General features: G+C 42.5%; 1 protein-coding gene across 2 annotated transcripts in view; it reads right to left on the bottom strand.

Annotated features, from left to right (window-relative positions):
* Window positions 1–27,463, bottom strand: part of LOC118369714 (protocadherin-15-like) — a 269,223-nt gene that overhangs the window by 13,705 nt on the left and 228,055 nt on the right. Inside the window, exons 25-30 of one of the 2 annotated variants that reach the window (XM_052498598.1) lie at window positions 14,389–14,498; window positions 13,824–13,964; window positions 12,188–12,315; window positions 2,811–3,026; window positions 1,817–1,905; window positions 212–388 (exon numbers count right to left, since the gene is read on the bottom strand). In XM_052498598.1, the coding sequence (XP_052354558.1) occupies window positions 212–388; window positions 1,817–1,905; window positions 2,811–3,026; window positions 12,188–12,315; window positions 13,824–13,964; window positions 14,389–14,498 (861 nt within the window). The other variant, XM_035754342.2, reaches the window with a different exon arrangement.

Raw genomic sequence — 27,463 nt, 5'->3', positions numbered from 1 at the left:
CTCTCTCTCTCTCTCTCTCTCTCTCTCTCTCTCTCTCTCTCTCTCTCTCTCTCTCTCTCTCTCTCTCTCTCTCTCTCTCTCTCTCTCTCTCTCTCTCTCTCTCTCTCTCTCTCTATCTATCTCTCTCTCTCCCTCTCTCGTTAGAAAAAGGGAGAGAAAGATAGAGGAGAGGGATAAAGAGATAGCTATTCATTTCATTGTGTTCACTCACTTAAAGAGCTCCTGACGTGAGATGGCCCTGTTGGTCAGTGGGTCGATGGCGTACACCATCAGGTCTGACTTGGTGTAATCCTCCTGGTCAAAGCCATCTCCGAACCGCCGCGGCCCAATGGATTCCACCACCACCTTAGCTCCTGGGATCTGGTCCTGGATGTATCGCTCCAGAATACTTACGTTTGGGAAACAAAACCATTGTGGTCTGTTCACATTTAAAATAAAGTATAGTACCAGGTATAGCTGAAGCATTAGGCATTTCTACCTTCATATTTCTACAGCCATCTTCACCTTGATGTGAAGGCTCTATGAATCATTGAGTAACTACTCTCATACTGTTATTAACAGGTGATGTACAGTAGCGTAGCGAATGTGCTGATCAAACTTTAGCAGTGGTTTCCCTGGTTCACTTCACCTGCATGTGTTGTGTCACCATTTACAAATGATGTCATTGACTTCATAATGCTGAAACGCCATACTTTTACTTGTGTGTGACCATATGTGTTTGAGGTCATACTTTAAGTATTTCACTCACCGGCCATAGTTGTTCAAATGGACACCAGCATGTCTTTTCTCACTGGGTTCTTGGCAAATAAGGGCTTTCATGATCAATTTCAAGCTGAGTGAAATGAGCACTTTAAATGACATTTAAAGTGCCGAATGCCAACCCGAATGCCAAGCCTGATGAACAGAGTACCCAGTTCTGGACCCCAGTAGGACCAAGGAAGACGGGAGGCATCTCAGATTTGACTAACGACTAACTCAACACATGATTTAGTTGTCAAAGCATAGAGCAATCATAGAGGAGTAGTGCCATTGAAAGGGAGGCTTTAAAACAATGAATGTATATTACACCTTATTTTATTATCCTATCTGTCTAAAAACACTGTACTTTCTTCTGTTCTTGCTTCTCATTCATAAACTGATTGAGAATGATTGACTTGACTGTCTATCTGGACAATCAATCAACTTTTTTTTTCCCATTGCATGTTTTGTTTCTCAAAACACAGTTGGAGACTACCCAGCAAACTGGGAACATTGCCAGAACATTGGCTAAGATTCCCTGTAGGGAACTGGGATTCAATGCAAACAATTTCACGAGCAGAAATGCTAATTTGCACCGTGCGACTTTGAACCAAGTCCTCTTATTCAACAGGAGAAAAAAATGAAATGCATTCCACTTTTGTAAGTGGCATGCTGTGGCAATCAAACTGTGACTCTCCACAGGGCTTCTGCTGCTAAACCAGAGGTTATCACTGAGAATGAAAGGGATGGCCTCAAACTTTTAGTTGTAATGCATTTAAAATGCACTTTGGCTTTGGCTGAAAGGAAAAGACAAGGGTGGAGACAGACCCTACTTTACTATACAAATCTATTCCACTGTAGATGTTTCTCAGAATATACATATTTTCGGACATGCTGAGAGATTAGTTCAAATATACATATTCATAAGTATGATGCCCTAGTAGAGGAAATTTTAATTCACTCTCCTGTTTCTGTTGAGTGTTGAAGGGCCTTTAGGACCATTAATAGGTTTCCAATTCAACCAAAAATGATCACTGTGAGAATAATGCTGAAAGGAAGTGATTGACTGGTGCCTTACGCAATAAGCTGCTCTTTATTCTCCTCCACGACAGTGGGCGGGACATTGGACACCACCACCTGCATATCCAGCTGGTTGACCACAGACACCTGAGAGAGAGAGAGAGAGGTAGATAGAGAGAGAGAGAGAGAGAGAGAGAGAGAGAGAGAGAGAGAGAGAGAGAGAGAGAGAGAGAGAGAGAGAGAGAGAGAGAGAGATAGTAGTAGTAGTAGATATGGAAGTTTTGTCCATTCATGCTTAACATGCTCCGGGTGGTCAAAATGAGAATCTTATTGCCTGCTTGTATTGGTGCCATGTGGCCATTCTAATGGTGCTTAATATTCGCCGGCACAGAAAATGCACTGGCTCTGGGCTCTGCAGCCAAATCTCCCACACGGTCTCTGTGAAATTACAGTTCCTGTTGAAAATGAACCAGCAACATGGTTAAGCACTCGCCGCTGTCACCCGTTCAGGCGCCGTTCCAACACTTCTTCAGTCTCATTAGAGATTTGTTAGGCTGACATATTAGGAGAACCCCTGACTCCAATAACTGGAAAGAAACGGAAATGTATTGTATAAGTATAATGACACACACATGCACACACACCAATTAGAATGAGCAGAAAACGCACTCCATGCATAGTTTAATTGGATCATCAGCTCGAAGCAGAGGGGTTCTCTGGCATACACATAACACATCTCGTGTCCTGTAACTGCTCTGAATAATTGAATATATTGGAAGCTAAACACAGCCTAGAGAGAAGAGAAAACGTGCCTCATCATCATGTAGCCTCCTAATGAATAACTCATCTCAGAGGAGACTGCAGTCTGACACTAACAAACCCATCAGATGTTGTGGGTGGTTGGGGTATTGGCATCGGTTGTTAAGATCACAGTTGACTGAGGACAAACTTCCAACTGCCAAGCGTCAAAGTCTCATAATCACTTGCCTAACAAGAAAGAGTGTTTCAAACAATGGAGGGATATGTGTTGCTTGAACACACTAGACACTCACCACCACATCAGCGCTGCTGCTCAGGCCCTCTCCGTAGTTGTCGGTGGCGATGACTGCAAACTTGAAGTAGGACCTGCGCATGTTGCGGTACATGATAGCCGTCTTGATGATGCCCGTGTACTGCTCGATCACAAAGCTGTCCTGACCATCTGTCGTGGGCGGGATGATCAGCCGGTACGCATTGGCACTGTAGTTCCCTGTATCTGCATCAGTGGCCTGGGGAAAAGTAACCACACACACACACACACACACACACACACACACACACACACACACACACACACACACACACACACACACACACACACACACACACACACACACACACACACACACACACACACACAAACAACAGACTGAGATCTTCTGACATCTACTACATTAACAATGGCAGTTATGTTAAGTGGGCCTCAGTTGTGGTGGCATATTTTGGGACAGAGCTGCTTGACTTGTCGACACACATATACACATAGGATACACACAAATGGAGGGCATAGAATGGAGTATTGAGGCACCTTAGTCAAAACCAACATCATGTAAGTCAGTCGCTCTGGATAAGAGCTTCTGCTTCATGACCAAATAAAGGATGACAGTGCATTTAGATAATTTGGCCAGGAGAGGGGGAACTTGAGTCTCAGAAGCAGGTACAGTATGGCACAGAAATAATTTGATTCTGGCCTTGCTGCCTGTCTGCCGGCCTGCATGCTCAGTCTTTCATCAGTTCTCAAAGTGCCTGTCTGCAGTGACATTGATTAATAGGTACAAATACTTTTTTTTCTCTCCAGGATGGAGGGATTGAAGGAGGGAGGGAGGAAATGGAGTGAGGAGTGCAATAAATGACAGGGCTGCCCTATCTCGGTCATTAGCTGGAGCTAGATATTCTCAAATAAGACTGTATACCACTCCATTCAAGCCAACCTAAAAACACACTCATATAAAATAAAGTATTTTCAGGTGATAAGGAGCCACTCGCCTGCCCTCTGGTCAGTCTCACCTCTATTCCTTGCGAAGAGCACTACTCTAAGCTCTGCTCAACACGACTTGATCCCTGTATCCTGCTTAACTGTTGACAGGTGTGTCGCACAGGTTTTTCAGCTCTCTTCATCTACATTTACATTTGAGATCTTATCCAGTGTGCATTACGTGCACGCATCTTAAGATAGCTAGGTGGGACAACCACATATCACAGTCCAGGCAAGGGAGGGTGCTGTGGGATTATTTAAGATACTCTTCGGAGAGGTAGGGTTTCAGATTATTTCAGAAGATGGACAGGGACTGCTGTCCTAGCTTCAGGGGGATGCTGGTTCCACCATTAGGGTGCCAGGACAGAGAAGAGCTTGTACTGGGCTGAGCGGGAGCTGCCCTTCCATAGGGGTGGGAGGGCCAAGAGACCAGAGGTGGCAGACCAGAGTTCTCTGGTTGGGGTGTAGGGTTTGAGCATAGCCTGTAGGAAGGGGCAGTTCCTCTTGCTGCAAGTATCATGGTCTTGCAGTGGATGCGAGTGTGTGGAGGAGCGGGGTGACATAGGAGAACTTGGGAAGGTTGAACACCAGGCGAGCTGCAGCATTCTGGATAAGTTTGATGGCACAAGCCAACAGTGAGTTGCAGTAGTACAGACAGGAGATATTTTGTGTTGTGTGACTTTACTGAAACGAACGTTTTCGGTTCAGGTAATAGTTTGCTTTTTCGTTGGGTGAACCCTAGCTGGCTAACACAAAAGCCTCATGGCAAAGCATACACTCGCACACGCATAACCTGGTTAGCCAGACTTTTATACCAGAGTTATGGGCCCCAGTACCCATCGGAAACAAACATGCCCAGGCAGCTCTCGACCGAGTCCTGCAAGTTTTGTAAGGTTTTTACCAAATACCGGCCCGTGTCACCCTAAGCAACCCTACTAGCCGTCACGGTGAAAGCTAACAAGCTAACCACTGTCTTGTTTTTTTAGTTCGCCTAGCATTAAGTGGCTTTGTGCTTACTAACCAAACCGGTCCAAACATGCAGTGATCCGGTCCATGAGAGGACTCACCACTAGCTTAGGTCTCTTGAGTCTTGCACGATTTACATAAAGCTCTGTCGTTTTTGTACTTATCAACTTTACCAGCCCCACCTACTTGGTTCTTAGGTCCAAGAGACTCAAAACCCAGGTCAGCTACCGCGTCAAGGCTAACCTTGCCATCACCTGCCCGGCAGACCCGGATATCGTGGCAACCCGGTCTCCACTTTCTCCCACTACGAGCCAAGGCTCCACATCAGGGAGAGGGGCAGTTCACTAGAGCAAGTGCTAACTGAGTGACCAGTGATGCAGCTGGCTGCAAACCCACAGTCCAAGTCTCAGGACAGAGGCAGACAGTTTGGGGAAGCGGTACTCTGGAGCAGCCGCATCAAATTCCCGCCCAGCTGATTCCCCTGTGGGGAAGAAAGGGCGCCAGACCAACGGTACACCCCAGCGGCAGAGAGGCAGCTAACCGTCTCATGGCCTGACACCTCTCGGTGGAGCACAGACCCCCTTCCTCCCCCATCCCAATGGGGGAGAGGCATATCTGTGCTCCTATAACCTTTCCCTTCGTGCAGTGACTAATTTCTATAAGTTTGTTCACAAGGAAGACGGAGCCCACTCTACCCCCTAGTGCCCTCCGTGCCACAGCTCTCACCACAGCTCTTTCTCAAGTAGCCGAGGCAGGAACCAAAACTGTCAGTCGCCACCTAGCACTGTCCACGTATCCTAGTGTTTTAACACTGCCCCTTTTAATACATTCAGTGAAAGGGCGACTCACTATAATGCCACCAGAGGGGTAGTGGTAAAGAGGAAGGTGGTCACGACAGAGACGTCACTCACAGGTTGGGTATGAGGGAAAAGCGAAGTTGTGGGGTCCACAACTCCGCATTGCTCACATATATGACCTCTAACTGCTGACAGTGTTCCTTTCTCTGAAACCATTCCTACCCTCCCTTTGAAATTGTTACATCTTGATTAGAACGGACAATAAGACTGTGGTGGCATACATCAAAACCCTGGGTGGCACTTGCTCCCTGCGCTTACACAGACTATCCATAGAATTATTCTGTGGAGAAGAGCACACCTACTCTCACTACGAGCGACTCGTGTCGCGGGAGCTCTGAACGTAGGAGCTGACTTGTCCAGATGGAATCCCCATCACAGGGAAGGGAGACCATCTCCAAGTTGTGAAACAGATCAGGGAGAGAGAGATATGGTCAAACATCCATAGATTTCTTTGCACAAAAATGTGCACTGCCCGCTGTTCTTTGCGCTAGCAGGAGACCCACCATCGGGGGTAGACGTGTTTCGGTGAATCCCACTTGTGAGATATCTCACACATAATATGTAACTCGTTGCAGGAAACTAGGCATATGTGGCACGTCACTACTTCACAGGAGAGGCATTTGAACATAAACATTTATTTTCTATCAACATTATTTGGGGGGGGGGGCAGAAATGCCATCTGGAACATGTGAACTTTCATGTGCCTAAATAACAAATGTGTATGCCATCTGTAAATACAAATACAATTGATAAATTATGAGCCTAGTTCGTTCAGCCACGGAAAAAGTCAGGAACCTTCCTGCTAGCCATGATTGGCTGAGATAATGTATGGAACGGACATGCTGAGAGATGAGTTCAAATTGGTCTACCATGTTGCACACTTCTGTCTATAACATGAGCTGCTCAGTATGTGTAGGTAATCCTTTCTAACGCAGACTTTTTGAAAGATATCAAGAATAGCTACAAAAGTGTTGCTAAAGTTATCCACTTTCCGGAGGACCAAATTTTGAAATCAGTGCACTGCCTGGTGGTATGATGGCTAAGGAGATGGAGAAAAGTCTGGCGTTTGATTGCATATATCCGGAGGAAGTCGAAAAGATAGAAGGCTGTTGTATAAAACACTTGTCTCCGGATTACATCTTCAAACTAAGGGCAACCATGGCATCCATAACAGAGAGGAAGAAGCATTCATCCATATATACGGGTAAGAGAGTCTAGCTAACTACATTTTCAAATATTATTAATTTCTAATTTAGTCAGAAAGTCATTTTCATTGCAAGTTAAAGCATACTGTTAGCTAGCTAGCTAACATTGGCTGGCTGGCTCACTAGCGAACATTAAGTGTATGATGTGTGTGGTAATATTATTTGTATCTCAGTGACATTTTCATTGCTAGTTACAACCTAATGTTAGCTAGCTAGAGAACATTGAATCTAGTTAGTTAGCTACCTGCACACTCACAACTGTAACCTATTTTCTGTAATTAGCTCGCCATTAAATTGTAAATAATTATCTTGTTGCTAGTTTATTTTCTTGTAATAATGAATTCAAATGAGCTAAAGTTAAGACATTTTCAGCTATATTATCATTATTTGAACTAGCTAGCCAGGTAAGTTAACGTTAGCTAGCTAGCTAACAAGCTAGAAATTAACCAAAACATTGTTTAGAAAGTTGCTTTTAGTTGCCTGGTTTGCTAGATTGATATATAGTAAATTCATTTATTTTTTCTGTTTTTTTTGGTGTTAAAACATACCAGTTATGCTATTTTGGAACACCGGGCCGCTGATGTCAAAAAATCTGTAGTTTTTGTGTTTATACTTTTTTATAACGATAAGTTTGATGTCAGATGACAATAGAATGTTCGTGATGTCACTGCGACAACTGTCTACAGACATGTCGATAGACGTAGTATAATGCAGCTTTTGGTCTTAAAATGTTTGGTTGTTCAGTACACTAACGTAATCTCACAGTTCAACACATGACCTCACATGTAAATTCTTAAAGAGATGGGTGGAGCTAAGGCTTAAGAGGGTGTGAATGATGCTGAATGGGTGTAGACAAAGAAGAGCTCTCCAGCCGGTGTACCAAAACATTCTAGGGATATTTTCTCAAAAGTGGAGTTACAAGTTTATTAACTTCGAAAGAAGAATTACTTTCCCATTGTCCCTCAACTGTAGTGTATGATATACCATTTTCTAGCTCTGAATCTCTACTTTTATCCCATGTAAATAACATAAAATGTTGCTATATAAGACAAAATCAAGCCGATCGGTCACATATCAGAACCTGGGTTATGAGAGTAACCTTGAGTTCTGCTTTATCCCAATACAGTTTGTAAAAGCACTTGAGAACAAAGGTTCTGAAAAATAATTATCAGTGTGCCGTGGCACTGAAAGGAAGAATGGATTGGAGAATAGACTTCTTTCTATTCAGCAATCACTCATGAAATACTCAACAAGACTGTGTACAAGACTTCATATAAAAACAATCATATAAAATTAAGTGATTCTGTTTCAACTCAATAGGCCTACCCGTGGTAAAACCATACGTTCTGAGAAAACTTTTAGCATAAAATTGCGCTTTCTTTGTCATTACCACTGTGCCACATCACCCCCTGCCACCTTATATTTCCCCCGGCTTCTATTCAAAATTATTTAAAGAAGAATTTGACAGTAAATGAAGCTAATTTATAGACTGTTGAACTGCCTGCCTTAAAATCATACAAAAATCTCAGACACATCAGATACCATCTGAAGGTCCATCAGAGAGAATGGCATGCAGTGCAAGACAAAGATGGCTGAGACCAAAGCTTGGGGCCACAGCCAAACTGTGTTTAGCATTCATGCTACTGAGGATGATTCAGTATTCTATCTAGACCTGACAGAGTTAACACAACATTTTGAGGAACACGAACAATGGAAAGATGGTATCGTATAATTAATTCTACAGATAGAGTCTGAGATGGTCTACTAGTTGATGCAGTATTATTGGATACATTTTTACCCCATTTGCAGGTTAATTGTCGATTGTTATAAATGCTTCATGGATTCTTTGTACAGCAGACAACATATCTATCTCAGCAACATCTATAGCTGCAAACATCAGAATTGTCCAATGAAATCAATTGAAGGTCAAAGTGTTATAAACAGGAATGCAACAAGGCTATGCGGAGGTATAGTGCATTTCTCATTTAAACGTACAGTCCTCATGTCATCTATCCTCATCCTCACTTTTCACCTGATTCAACTGAATGAGTCATTTCTTTCACAGAAATTTTAAAAAGTACATTCTATAATTACAGTTTCCATTCTCAGAATGGCAAGATCCCTGGTCTGTTCTCACCAAAGCTCAATAACGAACCATCAAGATCATATATGAAATAACCCATATGGAATCATGTAGTAACCAAAAAGGTGTAAAATAAATCAAAATATATTTTAGATTCTTAAAAGTAGCCAACTTTTGCCTTGATGACAGCTTTGCACATTATTGGCATTCTCTCAACCAGCTTCATAAAGACTGCTTTTTCAACATTCTTGAAGGAGTTCTCACATATGCTGAGCACTTGTTGGCTGCTTTTCCTTCACTCTGCGTTTCATCTCATCCCAAACCATCTCAATTGGGTTGAGGTCAGTTGATTGTGGAGACCAGGTCTTCTGATGCAGTCCTGTTGAAAAAAAAACGATAGTCCCACTAAGCGCAAACAAGATGGGATGGCGTATTGCTGCAGAATGCTGTGGTAGCCATGCTGGTTAAGTGTGCCTTGAATTCTAAATAAATCACAGACAGCAAAGCACCCTCATACCAGCACACCTCCTCCTCCTCCATGCTTCATGGTGGGAACCACACACGTGGAGATCATCCGTTCACCTACTCTGTGTCTCACAAAGTCACAATGGTTGGATCCAAAAATCTCAAATGTGGACTCATCAGAACAAAGGACAGATTTCCACTGGTCTAATTTCCATTGCGCGTGTTTCTTGGCCCAATCAAGTCTCTTCTTCTTATTGGTTTCCTTTATTAGTGGTTTCTTTGCAGAAATTCAACCATTAAGGTCTGCTTCACGCAGTTTCCTCTGTACAGTTGATGTTGAGATGTGTCTGTTACTTGAACTCTGTGAAGCATTTATTTGGGCTGCAATTTCTGAGGCTGGTCACTTTAATGAACTTATCCTCTGCAGCAGAGGTAACTCTGGGTCTTCCTTTCCTATGACGGTCCTCATCAAATCAAATCAAATGTATTTATATAGCCCTTTTTACATCAGCTGATATCTCAAAGTGCTGTACAGAAACCCAGCCTAAAACCCCAAACAGCAAGCAATACCGGTGTAGAAGCACGGTGGCTAGGAAAAACTCCCTAGAAAGGCCAAAACCTAGGAAGAAACCTAGAGAGGAACCAGGCTATGAGGGGTAGCCAGTCCTCTTATGGCTGTGCCGGGTGGAGATTATAACAGAACATGGCCAATATGTTCAAATGTTCATAAATGACCAGCATGGTCAAATAATAATAATCACAGTAGTTGTCGAGGGTGCAGCAAGTCAGAACCTCAGGAGTAAATGTCAGTTGGGTTTTCATAGCCGATCATTAGGAGTATCTCTACCGCTCCTGCTGTCTCCAGAGAGTGGAAAGCAGCAGGTCTGGGACAGGCAGCATGACTGGTGAACAGGTCAGGAACAGCGAGTTTCATCATAGCACTTGATGGTTTTTGTGACTGCACTTGAAGAAACTTTTAAAGTTCTTGAAATGTTCCATATTGATTGACCTTTAGGTCTTTGGGGGCAGCAGGTAGCCTAGTGGTTAGAGCGTTGGGCCAGTAACCGAAAGGTTGCTGGGTCGAATCCCTGAGCTGACAAGGTAAAAAATTATGTTGTTCTGAACAAGGCAGTTAACCCATTGTTCCATGATAGGCCATCATTGTAAATAAGAATTTGTTCTTCACTGACTTGCCTGGTTAAATTAAAACATTTTAAGTAATGATGGACTGTTGTTTCTCTTTGCATATTAGAGCTGTTCTTGCAGACTTGGTCTTTTACCAAATAGGGCTATCTTCTGTATACCACCCCTACCTTGACACAACACAACTGATTGGCTCAAACACATTATGAAGGAAAGAAATGACACAAATGATATTTTAACAAGGCACACCTGTTAATTGAAATGTATTCCAGGTGACTACCTCATGAAGCTGGTTGAGAGAATGTCAAGAGTGTGCAAAGCTGTCATCAAGGCAAGAATCTCAAGTATAAAATATGTTTAGATTTATTTAAAACCTTTTTGGTTACTAGATGATTCCATATGTGTTATTTCATAGTTTTGATGCCTTCACCATTATTCTACAATGTAGAAAATAGTAAAAATAATGAAAATCCCTTGAATGAGTAGGTGTGTCCAAACTTTGATTGGTACTGTATAAATACAGATAGACGGATAGACGGACACGCAGACAGGCGTGCAGACAGATGTTTAGATATTGATAGATATTAGGCCCCTGACAGTTGTTGGGCCCAACGTGACTGTGAGTGTCACGGAGCCTCAGTTTCCCATCAACTCCTTTTGCCTTCATCATGTCCAGATGAAACTAAGCTCACGGAACAGATTGTAAATTAAGATTTAATATCAGTCATATGTGAAGTCCCTCTCTAGTCTTTATAATGTATTAGTTTCATTATATCAGACAGCATACGGAAAAAGCTTCATATCCAATATAGTGTTTGTCTCATGAAAGACTGTACTGAGTTTTTTTTATGCCACAATACTGGACGGACTTGTAAATGGGTACATCTCTGTTCAGTTTGGATAAATAAGGACTTGCAAATGGTTCAGGTTAGAAATGGTTACGGTTAAAGTAATTACACAAATCTGAGCTCAAGGGTGGCTTCTACTCAAACAATATGACTTAAACCGTACAATCATACAATATTGATAGTGGAGCGCAAGAGATTTATGCAGCAGGAGCTACAGTATACTGCCTCCCAGAGCATGTACGTGCTGCCGATTGTTTTCAAATGACTATGTGTGCCTCTTTGGTATGTAAGGTGCTACCAGCTGAGTCACACGTAAAGGAATGTTCACATTACAGAGCCATACCACCATCAATGTAAAACAGACTGATAATCTGGACTGATCTTTGACCACAGTCCAATTGGTGAACTGTGATTATATTACATCCCGCCGTTATATTAGATCCCACCAGTGAATAGAGGAATGGAGGGAGGAATGGAGAGAAGGATGATGAAACTGAACTACAGAGAGTGGCTCGAATGGATTTTGCCACCATGACTGAACAGAATGGAACCGATAGGGAGGATAGGGATGGAATCAGACCGCATATGTACAGTACTGTGTTTGTGTGTGTGATGACACAATCTCTCTAATCATTCATTGATTTTGGACCGACCAAAGGACTGCAGGGACGTGAGTAGCATTAAGGATGAGTTTCGACTGACTTACGTCAGAGTACAATCAGAGTACGTCAGAGAATTGAGTGTCAGACAGCTTTCTCAACATGATCTTCAGTAGATGTGTATGTTTATGCGTGTGTGTGTGTTAAGACAGTAGCATATAAGGAGGAGTATGCGAAGGCCTTTCTCACCACTATCTTCAGCACAGACGAGAAGGTCTTGGCGTCTTCAGCCACGCCACCGATGTAGAGCTTTCTGGTGAAGACAGGCGGGTGGTCGTTCTCATCCCGCACCTCGATAAACACCTTGGCTGTGTTGGCTGCAGAGTTAAAGAGTAGGGACACAGTCACATTTTAGACATGAGGCATATTGTCTTATCCACTTTCATTGACGTTCCTCTACAGTACACCCTATAGTTTAGAGGGGATCAGTGTTGGTAGGAAAAGGGAGTTTTATTTCAAACAAATTAAACACCCATACAAAAACACAGGTTCTAGTTCATAATCAAATAATCAAATATGTTCTCCTGTTGCAGCTACTGTGCCATTTCTATTCATATGCCAGATTGTACTCAAGGAAAATAGCTTGTAGTAAGGATATACACACTCCATACCCATTTGTCACTGTTTAACTTATACAGTACAAATATGTACAAACCTAGCACAACCTTACCCTGGCCCACACTGCAGTTAAGGTGAAAAATATGCACTGTCAATGACTATTTTTCTTCCAGCAGAGCACAGAAATGTAAAGTCATGCTGCTAGGGCTAAGGAGGATCCAAGGGAATAGGATGAACAAAAACACAGTTCATTAAATCACAGCACAAACACCACCGTGAGAGCCAGAGGGAAGAAACAGAGGAATATGCCAGTCGCTCTCTCTCTATTGCCTTTTTCTGTCTCTCTAAAAACGGTTTTATTCCCTCCGCGGTTTATCCATTGTGGTCTTGTGGGAAATTGGTAACTTTTCAGTTACGACACACAATCACAAACAGATGCTTGCAAGTGTAGAGAAACACAACAGCATAGAGAGAAATTCAGCACGCACACATAAAAAGAGAAGCATTAAGAGGAAAGGATGGCTCACATGGCAGAATGGGCTATTGAGTCTGCGTAGAGTACATTTTAATTTAGTAATTTAGGGAAAGGGGTGGTGGGAGTGGAGAGGAGCTGTGTTAAATTAATTCTTATCAATTACTCTGCTTTATTAATAATGTGTGTGTGTGTGTGTGTGTGTGTGTGTGTGTGTGTGTGTGTGTGTGTGTGTGTGTGTGTGTGTGTGTGTGTGTGTGTGTGTGTGTGTGTGTGTGTGTGTGTGTGTGTGTGTGTGTGTGTGTGTGTGTGTGTGTGTGTGTGTGTAATGATGTTAACTGGGCTCTGACAATCTGACAATTATGCCCTGTTCTGCTCTGATTATTTGAACTCAATAAAGTTTTTAAAAATTACGAAAATGTACACGTTACGGTGTCCTGCTCTGCATTCCAATAAATACAGATCTATGAGGTGATGAGGGTTTATCTGAAGAATTGAGGGGGGATGAGTTAACCTAGCAGTTAAGAGCGTTGGGCCAGTAACTAAAAGGTTGCTTGTTTGAATCCCTGAGCCGACTACAGTAACTGAACAATCTGTCGATGTGCCTTTGAAGAAGGTAATTGCTCCTGTTAGTTCTTCTGGATAAGAGTGTCTGCTAAATGACTAATAATTGTAGAAATAAATATGCTGTCAACTCCTCTTAGTACCACAAAACCAAGGACCACGGTATCTAGCTGGAAAGCTACTTGATGTAGCCTCCCAGCCCCCTACTCCAGTTCAATATCCCCCTCTTACATTTAGAGGGAACCCGCAGTTGGGCCATGACCACGACCATGGAGTCAGCCTGAACCCTGAGCACGTAGCTGGTGACAGTCTCATAATCCAGAGGCTTAGCCGTGGAGATCACACCTGTCCGGTTACTCACTTGGAACTCACCTGCAACCAACCAAAAAACAATCAGTACAACATGAGGAAGACATTGGCAGCACTCACTGACAGGATCAACATTGGATAAAAAAAAAAAGGTTAATTTTGTGTCTGTGTTGCCAACTGCAAACCACAGGTTTAAAGCACTCATTTAGGACTTTCCCAAGTCGATCAATCAGCAGATTAACATTGATGAAGACTATTGCACGTTGACTTCATAGACATGGAAATAGACTGTGATAAAAGGAAACCTTTAACAATAGTTACTTTTACCACAAGTAAAGCACAGCCAATTTTTTGTTTCAGGTAATTTCTCTGCATTTTCCATGGATTGTATATTATTGCAATAATTTAAGACAGAAATGTGACCTTTTCCTATTTTGGCAAATGTTTGTTCTATCTATGGCACTGGAGGGTACATTTGTGCACTTACCGCGTTCGTTTCCTCCCACGATGGAGTAGAAGATTGTCTGGTTGATGGCGGCTGCCAGGATGCTGCCCACTGGTCTGCCTACTGGGGCCAGCTCACTGACAGGAGCAAACCTGGAGAAAGAGATGACATCCAATATGACTAAATATCCCTGGACACATTACCACTGACAACTTCCATTGAAAAAACCCATTGTAACAAAATCCAATTCTCTGACACTCTGCGCCTTTTACCACCACATTTAGCAAACACATTGTTGAATATGGCATATTCGAAAATTGCACTAAAGGAGACTATATTCAAACATTCAATGATTCTACAATAGCAATTAACACTTTATCTTAGCCTGACAACTTCAAGTGAACATTACGTCGGTGTCTTCAGGTTGTCAAGATAAAAAAAGATCACAACAATGTCCTTGATATTTAACACTTCCTCTATTGTGCCGTGAATAGCATGAGATAGCATGAGCTGTTATTTCCATGATAGGCGAGACAATGGCTAATAACAGCCACGGCTGACTATTACATATAAAGAATGCATTCTCATCCACATCTATGACAGATAAGCTTGTCACAGGTCTCCATAGAAGTAGCGGTTGCAATGAATAGCGCTGAATGCTAGCTTGGCAGAGTGTCAGCATGAGATGATTTAAGTTGATAATGCCATCTTACTGTGTGTGCTTTCGTAATACTGTCAGCGAGCGTGTATGTGTGTCTCGTGTTGCTTCAAGACTAGTTTCACTTCAGCCTACAGTCAATCATGTCAAGAGATAAAAAGCCTGCCTTGTGAAAGCTTTGAAGGGAAAAGTAACGATCAAATCACAAGGTGTGGGAGTCGTATTCTATTATATACACTAAACTCCATTCGGTGTCAGGGTTACAGAAACTCCCGCAGTAGAGGAAGTGAAAGATAAAGAAGCGTCTCCCAGCTGTAAACCATATTGGCAACCCAAGGCCGTTTAAACCACCGCGTTAACGCTGTCATTTCATTACTCCTTCTTGTCTTCCCTGACCCCCATGCATTTTAAAGCATCAATAATAAAGCAAGCCTTCAGGTAAGAACAAACGTCAAAACAGAGTCAGACTTTTACTCCAGGGGTTTGTTCTTGTGTTTTAATAGCACGGCTCTTCCATATAAAAGTGATTTCATGAGAGGAACCAAAGAGGAGACAGCCTCCATTTCCCATATTGAACATGAAGGTCCGTGTGAGGCATTTGCACTGGGGGGAAAGATATAGGCATCTTCTTTACAACAACTGGCTTTATTCATGAGACACATACAGTAAGCATATGAGAAAAGTACAATAATAAAATTAGAATATCAAATAGAATTACAAATACCTAATAGAATATCACTATCCCTGCTCGACAACATGCAATAATCATTTGACTGTCAGGGAGATAAACTGAAGAAGTGAGAGATGAAAGTGTCTCACATTTTAGAAACCTATATAATCTAAAAGTGAATATCAGGTGGCTTAGAAAACAATCTGTATTTCAGGAAACAATGTCTTGAGAGACAGAAGGTCAATGGTAATTTTGATACACCATGTGCAGAAATCTGTAAGAATTTCAGTTGAGACAACATAACTTCCTGTGTACTTCTGCAAAGCATGGACATTAAGTCCTGACATTGAACAAATTCCAGTATCATATCAGTAAGCTTGCAAAGATGAATAAATCACAGTTCCAATCCACACCTGGGCTTTTGCTGTCGAAGCCTTTCAAAAACATTTCTAATAATACAGACCCTCCGCTTAACACTCACTATGAATCAAGGCTATCCATATGAAGTGCTCTCTTTGTAGAAGCTTGAAGAGGGACAACGGAGAGAGACTTGGCAAAGGCCAACACAGACTAAATGACTCTGGGAGTTGCTAGAGTTACGATATCAGTGAAGGAAATACACTGGGGGCTGGTGGAAAATGTGCCCCTGGAAAACCAGCAAGACACTGGTTGGGGAAGGTTGGCATGTCTGTAACGCTAGTTCTCTAGTTATGGCTAACACTATACATTGAGTGAACAAAACACAAGAAAACCTTCCTAATATTGCGTTGGAACGTTTGAATGGCACACATACACAATCCATGTCTCAAGGCTTAAAATGAATTTAACCTGTCTCCTCCCCTTCATCTACACTGATTAAAGTGGATTTAACAAGTGACATCAATAAGGGATCATAGCTTTCACCCCGGATTCACCTTGTCAGTCTATGTCATGGAAAGAGTGGGTGTTCTTAATGTTTTGTACACTAAGTGTACACCAGTACTGTGTACTAATGACTCTGTTGCCCATTGCCACTAATGTGTAGCAGGTGTGCAGCAACAGAGCGACAGGCTTACAAGGTTGAAGTTAATATACTGTTGCCTGGACCTGAAGTCAAACATTGGGTGAGATTTTTGTGAATTGAGGCTAATGCTACGATAAGTGCTAAGTGCTGCTACAGTAGCTAAAGCTAAAGGGTAGCAGCGTGATCATGCTCTCCGTAACCGATGTGACTAAAACCTTTAAACAGGTTAACATTCACAAAGCCGCAGGGCCAGACGGATTACCAGGACACGTACTCAGAGCATGCATTGACCAGCTGGCAAGTTTTCACTGACATTTTAAACCTCTCCCTGACTCAGTCTGTAATACCTCCAGCAGACCATCGTTGTCCCTGTGCCCAAGAACGCCAAGTTAACCTGTCTAAATGGCTATTGCCCCACAGCACTCACATCTGTAGCCATGAAATGCTTTGAAAGGCTGGTCATGGCTCACATCAGCACCATCATCCCAGACACCCTGGACCCACTCCAATTCGCAGACCGCCACAACAGATCCACAGATGACGCAATCTCTATTGCACTCCACAGTGCCCTCTACCACCTGGACAAGAGGAATACCTATGTGAGAATGCTGTTCATTGACTACAGATCAGCATGCAACTGCATAGAGGCCTTCAAGCTCATCACTAAGCTAAGGACCCTGGGGCTGAACACCTCTCTCTGCAAATAACTGGATCCTGGACTTCCTGACGGGCTGCCCCCAGGTGGTGAGGTTAGACAACAACACAGCCACCACCCCAACCCTCAACACGGGGGCCCCTAAGGGGTGCGTGCTTAGTCCCCCCCTGTACTCCCTGTTCACACATGACTGCGTGGCCGACGATGACACGCCGGTGGTAGGCCTGATCACCAACAATGATGAGACAGCACTTAGGAAGGAGGTCTGGCAGTGTGGTGACAGGACAACAACCTCTCCCTCAACGTCAGTAAGACAAAGGAGCTGATCATGGACTACACGAAATGAAGAGCTAAGTCCGCCCCCCATTCACATTGACAGGGCTGTAATGGAGCAGGTCGAGAGCTTCAAGTTCCTCTGTGTCCACTTGACTAAGGATCTATCATGGTCCACACACACCAACACAGTCACACCAACACAGTCACCATGTGCAATGCCATGCATCGGCTGGAGTGGTGTAAAGCTCGCCGCCATTGGACACTGGAGAAGTGAAAACGCGTTCTCTGGCGTGATGAATCACGCCTCCCCATCTGGCAGCCGACGTACAAATCTAGATTTGTCAGATGGCAGGAGAACGCTACCTGCTCCAATGCATAGTCCCACCTGTAAAGTTTGTGTAGGTGGAATAATGGTGTGGGGCTGTTTTTCATGGTTCGGGCTAGGCCCCTTAGCCCAGTGAAGCGAAATCGTAACATTACAACATTACAGCTCCAGTGAAGCGAAATCGTAACATTACAGCATACAATTATATTCCAGACGATTCTGTGCTTACAACTTTGAGGCAACAGTTTGGGTAAGGACCTTTCCTGTTCTGTGCTTACAACTTTGTGGCAACAGTTTGGGTAAGGCCCTTTCCTGTTCTGTGCTTACAACTTTGTGGCAACAGTTTGGGTAAGGACCTTTCCTGTTCTGTGCTTACAACTTTGTGGCAACAGTTTGGGTAAGGCCCTTTCCTGTTCTGTGCTTACAACTTTGTGGCGACAGTTTGGGTAAGGCCCTTTCCTGTTCCAGCTTGACATTTCCCCCTGTACACAAAGCGAGGTCCATACAGAAATGGTTGGTCGAGATTGGTTTGGAGGAACTTGACTGGCCTGCACAGAACTCTGACCTTAAACCCATCGAACACCTTTGGGATGAATTTTAACGCAGAGCCAGGCCTAATAGCCCAAAATCACTGCCTGACCTCACTAACGATCTTGCGGCTTAATGGAAGCAAGTCCCCGCAACAATGTTCCAACATCTAGTGGAAGCAAAGGGGGGACCAACTCCATATTAATGCCGGTGAATAATGAGATGTTCAACAAGGAGGTATCCACATACTTTTAGTCATGGAGTGTATCTACCTTAATTACCTCATACCACTCTACATCGACTCAGTACTGGTACCCCATGTATACAGCAAAGTTATTGTTACCCATTGTGTATTTACTATTACTTTTATTATTATGCGTTTTACTTTTCTATTATTTCTAAAATGTTCTTCTCTCTGCATTGTTGGGAACGGCCCATAATTAAGCGCTTCAGTTTAAGTCGACACCTGTTATTTACGAAACCTGGGACAAACACAATTTGATTTGACTTAATTGAGGCTGTGACACGCTACGCTAACACGCTGCTTTCCTACTGAGACCAAACTCAGCGCAGAGCGGCCGGAGTTGACTGGTTGCAGTCGCACTCAAAAGCAGCTTGGCCCGAGGGTGTTAGCGACTGTGAAATCCCAAAGGATGTGTGTGTGTTTGTCTGTGTGCTTGCATGTGTGTGTGTGTGGTGTGTCTGTGTGTGTGTGTGTGTATGAACAAGACCGAATTCTGCAACCACCCCCAAAACTGAACTACAAAGGGACAACAACAAGTCAATCCAGAGAGGGACGTGGCTAACAAGGAACTTAAATTAGTGTGAGCCAAAGAAGTCGGTGTATTCTAGGATTCAACTATACAGAGGAGGGACAAGGGGGGCTGATTCCATATTTAGATAAGATGAACAGGACAATGAGGAGAGAGAGAGAGAGAGAGAGAGAGAGAGAGAGAGAGAGAGAGAGAGACTGAAAAAGAGGCACAGGCAGAGAGAGGAGACGGTAAGAGAGTAAAAGAGACAGAAAATTAGAAAGAAAAACAAGGAGAGAAAGAAACTCTCTCCAATGTGTCAGCGTGAGAGAGTGTGAATGACATGCCAGTGTGCAGAGCGTCACACAGAGGTGTCAGCGGGTGCCAGGCCCCGGGGCCAAACTCAGAGTGACGTTGAAGAGACATGGCAGAGGAGTGCAAACCATGCTGTGTGCCACAGGGGAGAATGTTACCGTGCCCCTTCAATTCAAGGGGCTTTATCTCTCCCTCATTCTCTCTCTTTCTCTCTCTTTCTCTCTGCAGCCTGTATTGCATAAGATAATGTGTTACACAGTGGGTCTGAAGGCCAGAGGACAGAGTATATGAGTGTATATGAGTATATTATTCAGGTCATAGGTCACTGGTAAGGTCTCTCGACACAAATTCGTATATTGCAGTACATGAGTCTGAAAGCCCTATGTACAGTTAGCACTGCGTAAAACATTAAAAACCACTGTGGGTTATTATAAGAACCACACTCATAAGCATTGCATGGACATTCATAAATGTTGCATACATACAGAAGTGGATATGTTACTGCATAATCTTTCTGTGCCTGGTGTTGTTGACACAAGCCGACACCTGTATTTTGTTCAGTATTTATGTATTAGGCAGTGTTTGTGAAGGTGATAATTCTACATAGTTTATGACTATGTTAGATCAGTGTTAAATAAGCCTAAAGGGGCTTTATATCAAAGTAGAACTGATTTATTCAGCGCCTTAATTAACTTGGTTCAGGAAGTGTTTTATTATCCTGCACCAGCTTATCCTGAGACTGACTGATTGACTGGATATTTGGGTATTAAAAATATGGAGGGATATACATTGTACATTCAGATCCATAAGACAACACATTCAGACTGACGTGGCTTCAGTAAATTACACATGGAAAGTTAGTATCTCCTCTCTGTGGTTTTGCAATTTACCTGCTCTTTATTGTTGTTTTTGACTGCATTGGGACTTTAAGAAGGGACCTTTTGAATCCAGGCTCCATACAGTACCTTCTATTAAGAGGACATGCCTTATTATACAGGAAATTCAGTCATGCTGCAAGATTTGCACAGGGAATAAGCCTAATCCATTAACCTACACCTTACATTTTCAAAATGTCATTAGTGTATTTTTACACACCAATCCACTGGCTGAATACTAATAAGGTGCTATTATCAAATGCCAAGGGCAGACTCACAGGTGTTGAGTTGTGTCCCAATGTGACTTCTAACAACAACGTCAGTGAGCTGTATTTGTTAGCCTCCTTTACAGGCTACGGTTGAAAGTTGAAGCCAATTCAATGTTATTCATTCAGGAAATAATGATCATATGTATACAATCATGCCCACTTTCTATTAAAAATGTGACATCATGAAAACATGGATTTGACAATAACTTGACCCCAACCCTTGGCGAACAAAATTAATCCACACTCTTAAATATTTTTTCTCAAATGGCTGTTTACACCAACCCTGCAATATACTGTATACTAAACCAGTAAAAGTTGAAGCTAAAATACAAAGTGCATCACTATTAAAATGATGCAATACGATTACAGACCCCCGTGTTGCAGCATGCTTCAGGGACTGAAAAGAAAACTTTCTAAATGAAAGGTAATACTTAAGACACATACTGTAGAGAGAGATGGAGAGGAATGGGGATGGAGACATCGAGGGGAGCTGATCACCAAAACATTTAGGATTTTAAGTAGAGGTCGACCGATTAATCGGCATTGCCGATTTCAAGTTTTCATAACAAATCGGTCATCGGCCTATTTGGACGCCGATTATGGCCGATTAAATTGCAATCCACGAGGAAAGTGCAGCGTCAAAAGAACCTTGTGGCTGCAAGGAGCCAAGGTAAGTTGCTAGCTAGCATTAAACTTATCTTATAAAAACAATCCATCTTCACATAATCACTAGTTAACTACACATGGTTGATGACATACACCTTGTAACTGAGTCAGGTTTGTAGGCCTCCTACAGGTTTGTAGGCCTTCTTGCTCGCACATGCTTTTTCAGTTCTGTCCACACATTTTCTATAGGATTGAGGTTAGGGCTTTGTGATGGCCACTCCAATACCTAGACCTCGTTGTCCTTAAGCCATTTTGCCACAACTTTGGAAGTATTGTGGCATACAGCAGGTCAGCCACCAGGGGAGATTCATTGAGGCCTGGTGACAGACAGAGTATTCTAGGTCTCGACGGGCTCTCCGGCCAGGACTAATTGGGTCTGATTGGGGATTTGTGAGTAATCAAGGGCTGATTGCTCACAAGATGTACAAGTCCCATAAAGCACACAGGGGAGAGACAAGGGGGGGAGGACTCCCGTATAGTTGGGGACGGTAACATGAGGGAGTTCAGTTTTTGATCCCCACAGGATACAGCAAGACCCGGAGCCCAGAAGACGGTATCCCGGAGAGGGTCTCTTGGGGGAAACCTATTCTATTCTTTTGGACTTTTATTTTAATAAACACCTTTGAAACTGAGCTAATCCTACTCTGTCCATGTCTGATCTGTGTAAACATTTTGACCCAACCCCCTGGTCTGCCACAGAATGCTTGGCGTCATTGTCCATTTGCGATCAATCTTTAACTTCCTGACTGATGTCTTGAGATGATGCTTCAATATATCCACATCATTTCCCCACCTCATGCTGCCATCTATTTTGTGAAGTGCACTAGTACCTCCTGCAGCAAAGCACCCCCAAAACATGACGCTGCCACCCCCGTGCTTCACGGTTGGGATGGTATTCTTCGGCTTGCAAGTCTCCCCCTTTTCCCTCCAAATATAATGATGGTCATTATGGCCAAACTGTTCTATTTTTGTTTCATCAGACCAGAGGACATTTCTCCAAAAATAACGATACTTGTCCCCATGTGCAGTTGCAAACCGTAGTCTGGCTTTTTATGGTGGTTTTGGAGCAGTGGCTTCTTCCTTGCTGAGCGGCCTTTCAGGTCATGTCGATATAGGACTCGTGTTACTGTGTATATAGATACTTTTGTATCTGTTTCCTCCAGCATCTTCTCAAGGTCCTTTGCTGTTGTTCTGGTATTGATTTGCACTTTTCTCACCAAAGTACGTTCATCTCTAGGAGACAGAATGCATCTCCTTCCTGAGCGGTATAGCGGCTGCGTGGTCCCATGGTGTTTATACTTGCGTACTATTGTTTGTACAGATGAACGTGGTACCTTCAGGCGAGAATGAACCAGACTTCTGGAGGTCTACAAATTTTGTAGACTGGCTGAGACTGGCTGCGGTCCTGGCTGATTTATTTTTTTGATTTTCCCATTATGTCAAACAAAGAGGTGCTGAGTTTGAAGGTAGGCCTTGAAATACATCCACAGGTACACCTCCAATTGACTTAAATGATGTCAATTAGCCTAACAGAAGCTTCTAAAGCCATGACATAATTTTCTGGAATATCCCAAGCTGTTTAATGGAACAGTCAACCTAGTGTATGTAAACTTCTGACCCACTAGAACTGAGATACAGTGAATTATAAGTGAAATAGGTCTGTTAACAATTGTTGGACAAATTACTTGTGTCATGAACAAAGTAGATGTCCTAACCGACTTGCAAAAACTATAGTTTGTTAAACAGGACATTTGTGGAGTGGTTGAAAAACGAGTTTTAATGACTCCAACCTAAGTGTATGCAAACTTTCGACTTCAACTGTAGCTTATCCTGCGTTGCATATAATCAATGCGGTGCCTGTTAATTTATCATTGACTTACAGCCTACTTCAACTTCGCCAAACGGGTGATGATTTAACAAATGCGCATTTGCAAAAAAGCACAATCTTTTCACAAATGTACCTAACCATAAACATCAATGCCTTTCTTAAAATCAGTACACAGAAGTATATTTTTTAAACCTGCATATTTAGTTAAAATAAATGCATGTTAGCAGGCAATACTAACTAGGGAAATGTGTCACTTCTCTTTCATTCAGTGCAAGCAGAGTCAGGGTATATGCAACAGTTTGGGCTGCCTGGCTCTTTGTTTACTGTGTTTCTTCCTAACAAAGACCGTAATTAATTTGCCAGAATTGTACATAATTGTGACATAACATTGAAGGATGTGCAATGTAACAGCAATATTTAGACTTAGGGTTGCCACCAGTTCGATAAAATACAGAACGGTTCTGTATTTCACTGAAAGAATAAACGTTTTGTTTTAGAAATTATAGTTTCCGGATTTGACCATATAAATGACCAAAGGCACGTAATGATTTCTATAATAACTGTAACCTAAAACCTCTTAACTGGGAATGTTGAAGAACTAGGAATATTGAACCATCAGCTTTCATATGTTCTCGTGTTCTGAGCAAGGAACATAAACGTTAGCTTTTTTACATGGCACATATTGCACTTTTCCTTTCTCTTCTCCAACACTTTGTTTTTGCATTATTTAAACCAAATTGAACATGTTCCATTATTTATTTGAGACTAAATAGATTCTATTTATGTATTATATTAAGTTAAAATAAAAGTGCTCATTGTTCATTCAGTATTGTTGTAATTGTCATTATGATAAATATTTTCCTTACAATCGGCACAGCTTTATTTGGTCCTCCAATAATCGGTATTGGCGTTGAAAAATCATAATCGATCGACCTCAAGTTTTAAGATCCAATTGTTTTTTGAAAAATGGTGCACTGAGAGACATTATACAGCAATATTCCATTACTTAGGAAGTGAAGTCAACTCCTTTGTGAAAATCAACAGGATTGGTTTTATTTCCCCCAGTTTGTCTGAATCATAATGGCAGAGCGGGCTAAAGGCTGGGAAAGATGCTGTGTTGTTGTTGCTTGTCAGCTGAATAATTTGTATATAAAAGAGGCATGTATGTGAGCACGTGTGTGTGTGTATAAATATATATATATATATATATATATATATATATATATATATATATATATATATATATATATATATATATATATATATATATGTGCGCATGTGTGTGTGTGTACATGAGTGTGCCGTGCCTGCTGTGCACGCTGCATGCTGATAAGTGCCAGCCTTGCTCTGGCTCTTTGAAGCGTAACGTCACAACACAGTTGAGCACTGGAGCAGGTCGGCAAGAGTCAGCCTCCACACTCTCAATGGTGTTGAGAACATGACCTACTACAAACACAGTCCCAAACAACACACTGGGTGACTGACATGCTGTGCGTGTGCGTGTGGTAGAGTGCAGGCTTCATGCGGCATGCATATGTGTATTTATATTTAGCAGTCATTTGCAACGACTAGAGGTCGACCGATTATGATTTTTCAAAGCCAATACCGATACAAATTATTGGAGAACCAAAAAAGTCGATACCGATTAATCAGACAATTTTTATATACATATTTGTAATAATGACAATTACAACAATACAATTGAATGAACACTTTTATTTTAACTTAATATAATACATCAATAAAATCTATTTAGTCTCAAATAAATAATGAAACATGTTCAATTTGGATTAAATAATGCAAAAACAAAGTGTTGGAGAAGAAAATAAAAGTGCAAATTTGCCATGCAAAAAGTCTAACGTTTAATTGCTCAGAACATGAAAGCTGGTGGTTCCTTTTAACGTGAGCCTTCAATATTCTCAGGTAAGAAGTTTTAGGTTGTAGTTATTATAGGAATTATAGGACTATTTCTCTCTATACCATTTGTATTTCATATACCTTTGACTATTGGATGTTCTTATTGGCACTATAGTATTGCCAGCCTAATCTCGGGAGTCTTGAAGTCATAAACAGTGCAATGTTTGAATCACAGCAAAGAGCTGCTGGCAAATGCAGGAAAGTGCTGTTTGAATGAATGCTTACGAGCCTGCTGCTGCCTACCACCGCTCAGTCAGACTGCTCTATCAAATATCAAATTATAGACTTAATTATAATAAAATAACACACAGAAATATGAGCCCTAGGTCATTAAGAACAAATTCTTAATTACAATGCCGGTCTAGGAACAGTGGGTTAACTGCCTTGTTCAGGGGCAGAACGACATATTTTTACCATGTCAGCTCAGGGATTCAATCTAGCAACCTTTTAGTTACTGGCCCAACGCTCTAACCACTAGGCTACCTGCCGCCCCTGGTGTGAACACAAACAATTCTAATAATTGTGTTAATATTGTGTTTAAATGAAAGATAGTAGCGTTTTATTCAGTGGTCCTGTGAGGCCTCTAATACAGCCCACATGTTATACCTATAAATGAGAAAATTGTACCAGGAAATGTGTGGACTAGGAAAACAAAAATTTTGAACTAGGAATATATATAGCCCTTGATTCACTCCAGACCTTTCTGCCCTTGACCAGCACAAAAACATCCTGTGACGTTCTGCATTAGCATCGAATAGCCCCGTAATATACAACTTTTTAGGGAATTTAGGAACCAATATACACAGGCAGTTAGGAAAGCTAAGGCTAGCTTTTTCAAATGTGCATCCTGTAGTACAAAGGCTAGATTTTTGAAATGTGCATCCTGTAGTACAATCTCAAAAAAGTTCTGGGACACTGTAAAGTCAATGGAGAATAAGAGCACCTCCTCCCAGCTGCCCACTGCACTGAGGCTAGGAAACAGCTGCAAAATCTTGACCCCTACAAATCAGCCGGGCTAGACAATCTGGACCCTCTCTTTCTAACATGATCTGCTGAAATTATTGCAACCCCTATTACTAGACTGTTCAACCTCTCTTTCGTATCGTCTGAGATTCCCATCGATTGGAAAGCTGCTGCGTTCATCCCCCTCTTCAAAGGGGAGACACTCTAGACCCAAACTGCTACAGACCTATATCTATCCTCCCCTACCTTTCTAAGGTCTTCGAAAGCCAAGTTAACAAACAGATTACCGACCATTTAGAATATCACCGTACCTTCTCCACTATGCAATGTGGTTTCAGAGCTGGTCATGGGTGCACCTCAGCCACGCTCAAGGTCCTAAACGATATCATAACCGCCATCGATAAGAGACATTACTGTGCAGCCGTATCCATCGAAAAATTCTTATTGGCAGACTGAACAGCCTTGGTTTCTCAAATGATTGCCTCGCTTGGTTCACCAACTACGTCTCCGATAGAGTTCAGTATGTCAAATTGTAAGGCCTGTTGTCCGGACCTCTGGCAGTCTATGGGGGTGCCACAGGGTTAAATTCTCGGGCCGGCTCTCTTCTCTGTATACATCAATGATTTTGCTCTCGCTGCTGGTGATTCTTTGATCCACCTCTACGCAGACGACACCATTCTGTATACCTCCGTCCCTTCGTTGGACACTGTGTTAACTAACCTCCAAATGAGCTTCAATGCCATACAACTATTTTCCGTGGCCTCCAACTGCTCTTAAATGCAAGTAAAACTAAATGCATGCTCTTCAACCGATCGCTGCCTGCACCTGCCCGCCCGTCCAGCTTCACTACTCTGGATGGTTCTGACTTTGAATATGTGGACAACTACAAATACCTAGGTGTCTGGTTAGACTGTAAACTCTCCTTCCAGACTCACATTAAACATCCCCAATCCAAAATTAAATCTAGAATCATCTTCCTATTTCGCAAACAAAGCCTCTCACTCATGCTGCCAAACATACCGTCGTAGAACTGACCATCCTATCGATCCTCGACTTCAGCGATGTCATGTACAAAAAACCTCCAACACTCTACTCAACAAATTGGATGCAGTCTATCACAGTGCCATCCGTTTTGTCACCAAAGCCACATGTACTACCCACCACTGCGACCTCTATGATCTCTTTGGCTGGCCCTCCCTTCATACTCGTCGCCAAACCCACTGGCTCCGGGTCATCTACAAGTCTCTGCTAGGTAAATCCCCGCCTTGTCTCAGCTCACTGTCCACCATAGCAGCACCCACCCGTAACACGCGCTCCAGCAGGTATTTCTCACTGGTCACCCCCAAAGCCAATTCTTCCTTTGGCCGCCTCTCCTTCAAGTTCTCTGCTGCCAATGACTGGAACGAACTGCAAAATC

Source organism: Oncorhynchus keta, chromosome 36, assembly GCF_023373465.1.
Source record: "Oncorhynchus keta strain PuntledgeMale-10-30-2019 chromosome 36, Oket_V2, whole genome shotgun sequence".
In the NCBI taxonomy this organism is placed as follows: Eukaryota; Metazoa; Chordata; class Actinopteri; order Salmoniformes; family Salmonidae; genus Oncorhynchus; species Oncorhynchus keta.
Note: the sequence above shows the minus strand (reverse complement) of the source record. Positions and strands in the feature narration are given on the sequence as shown.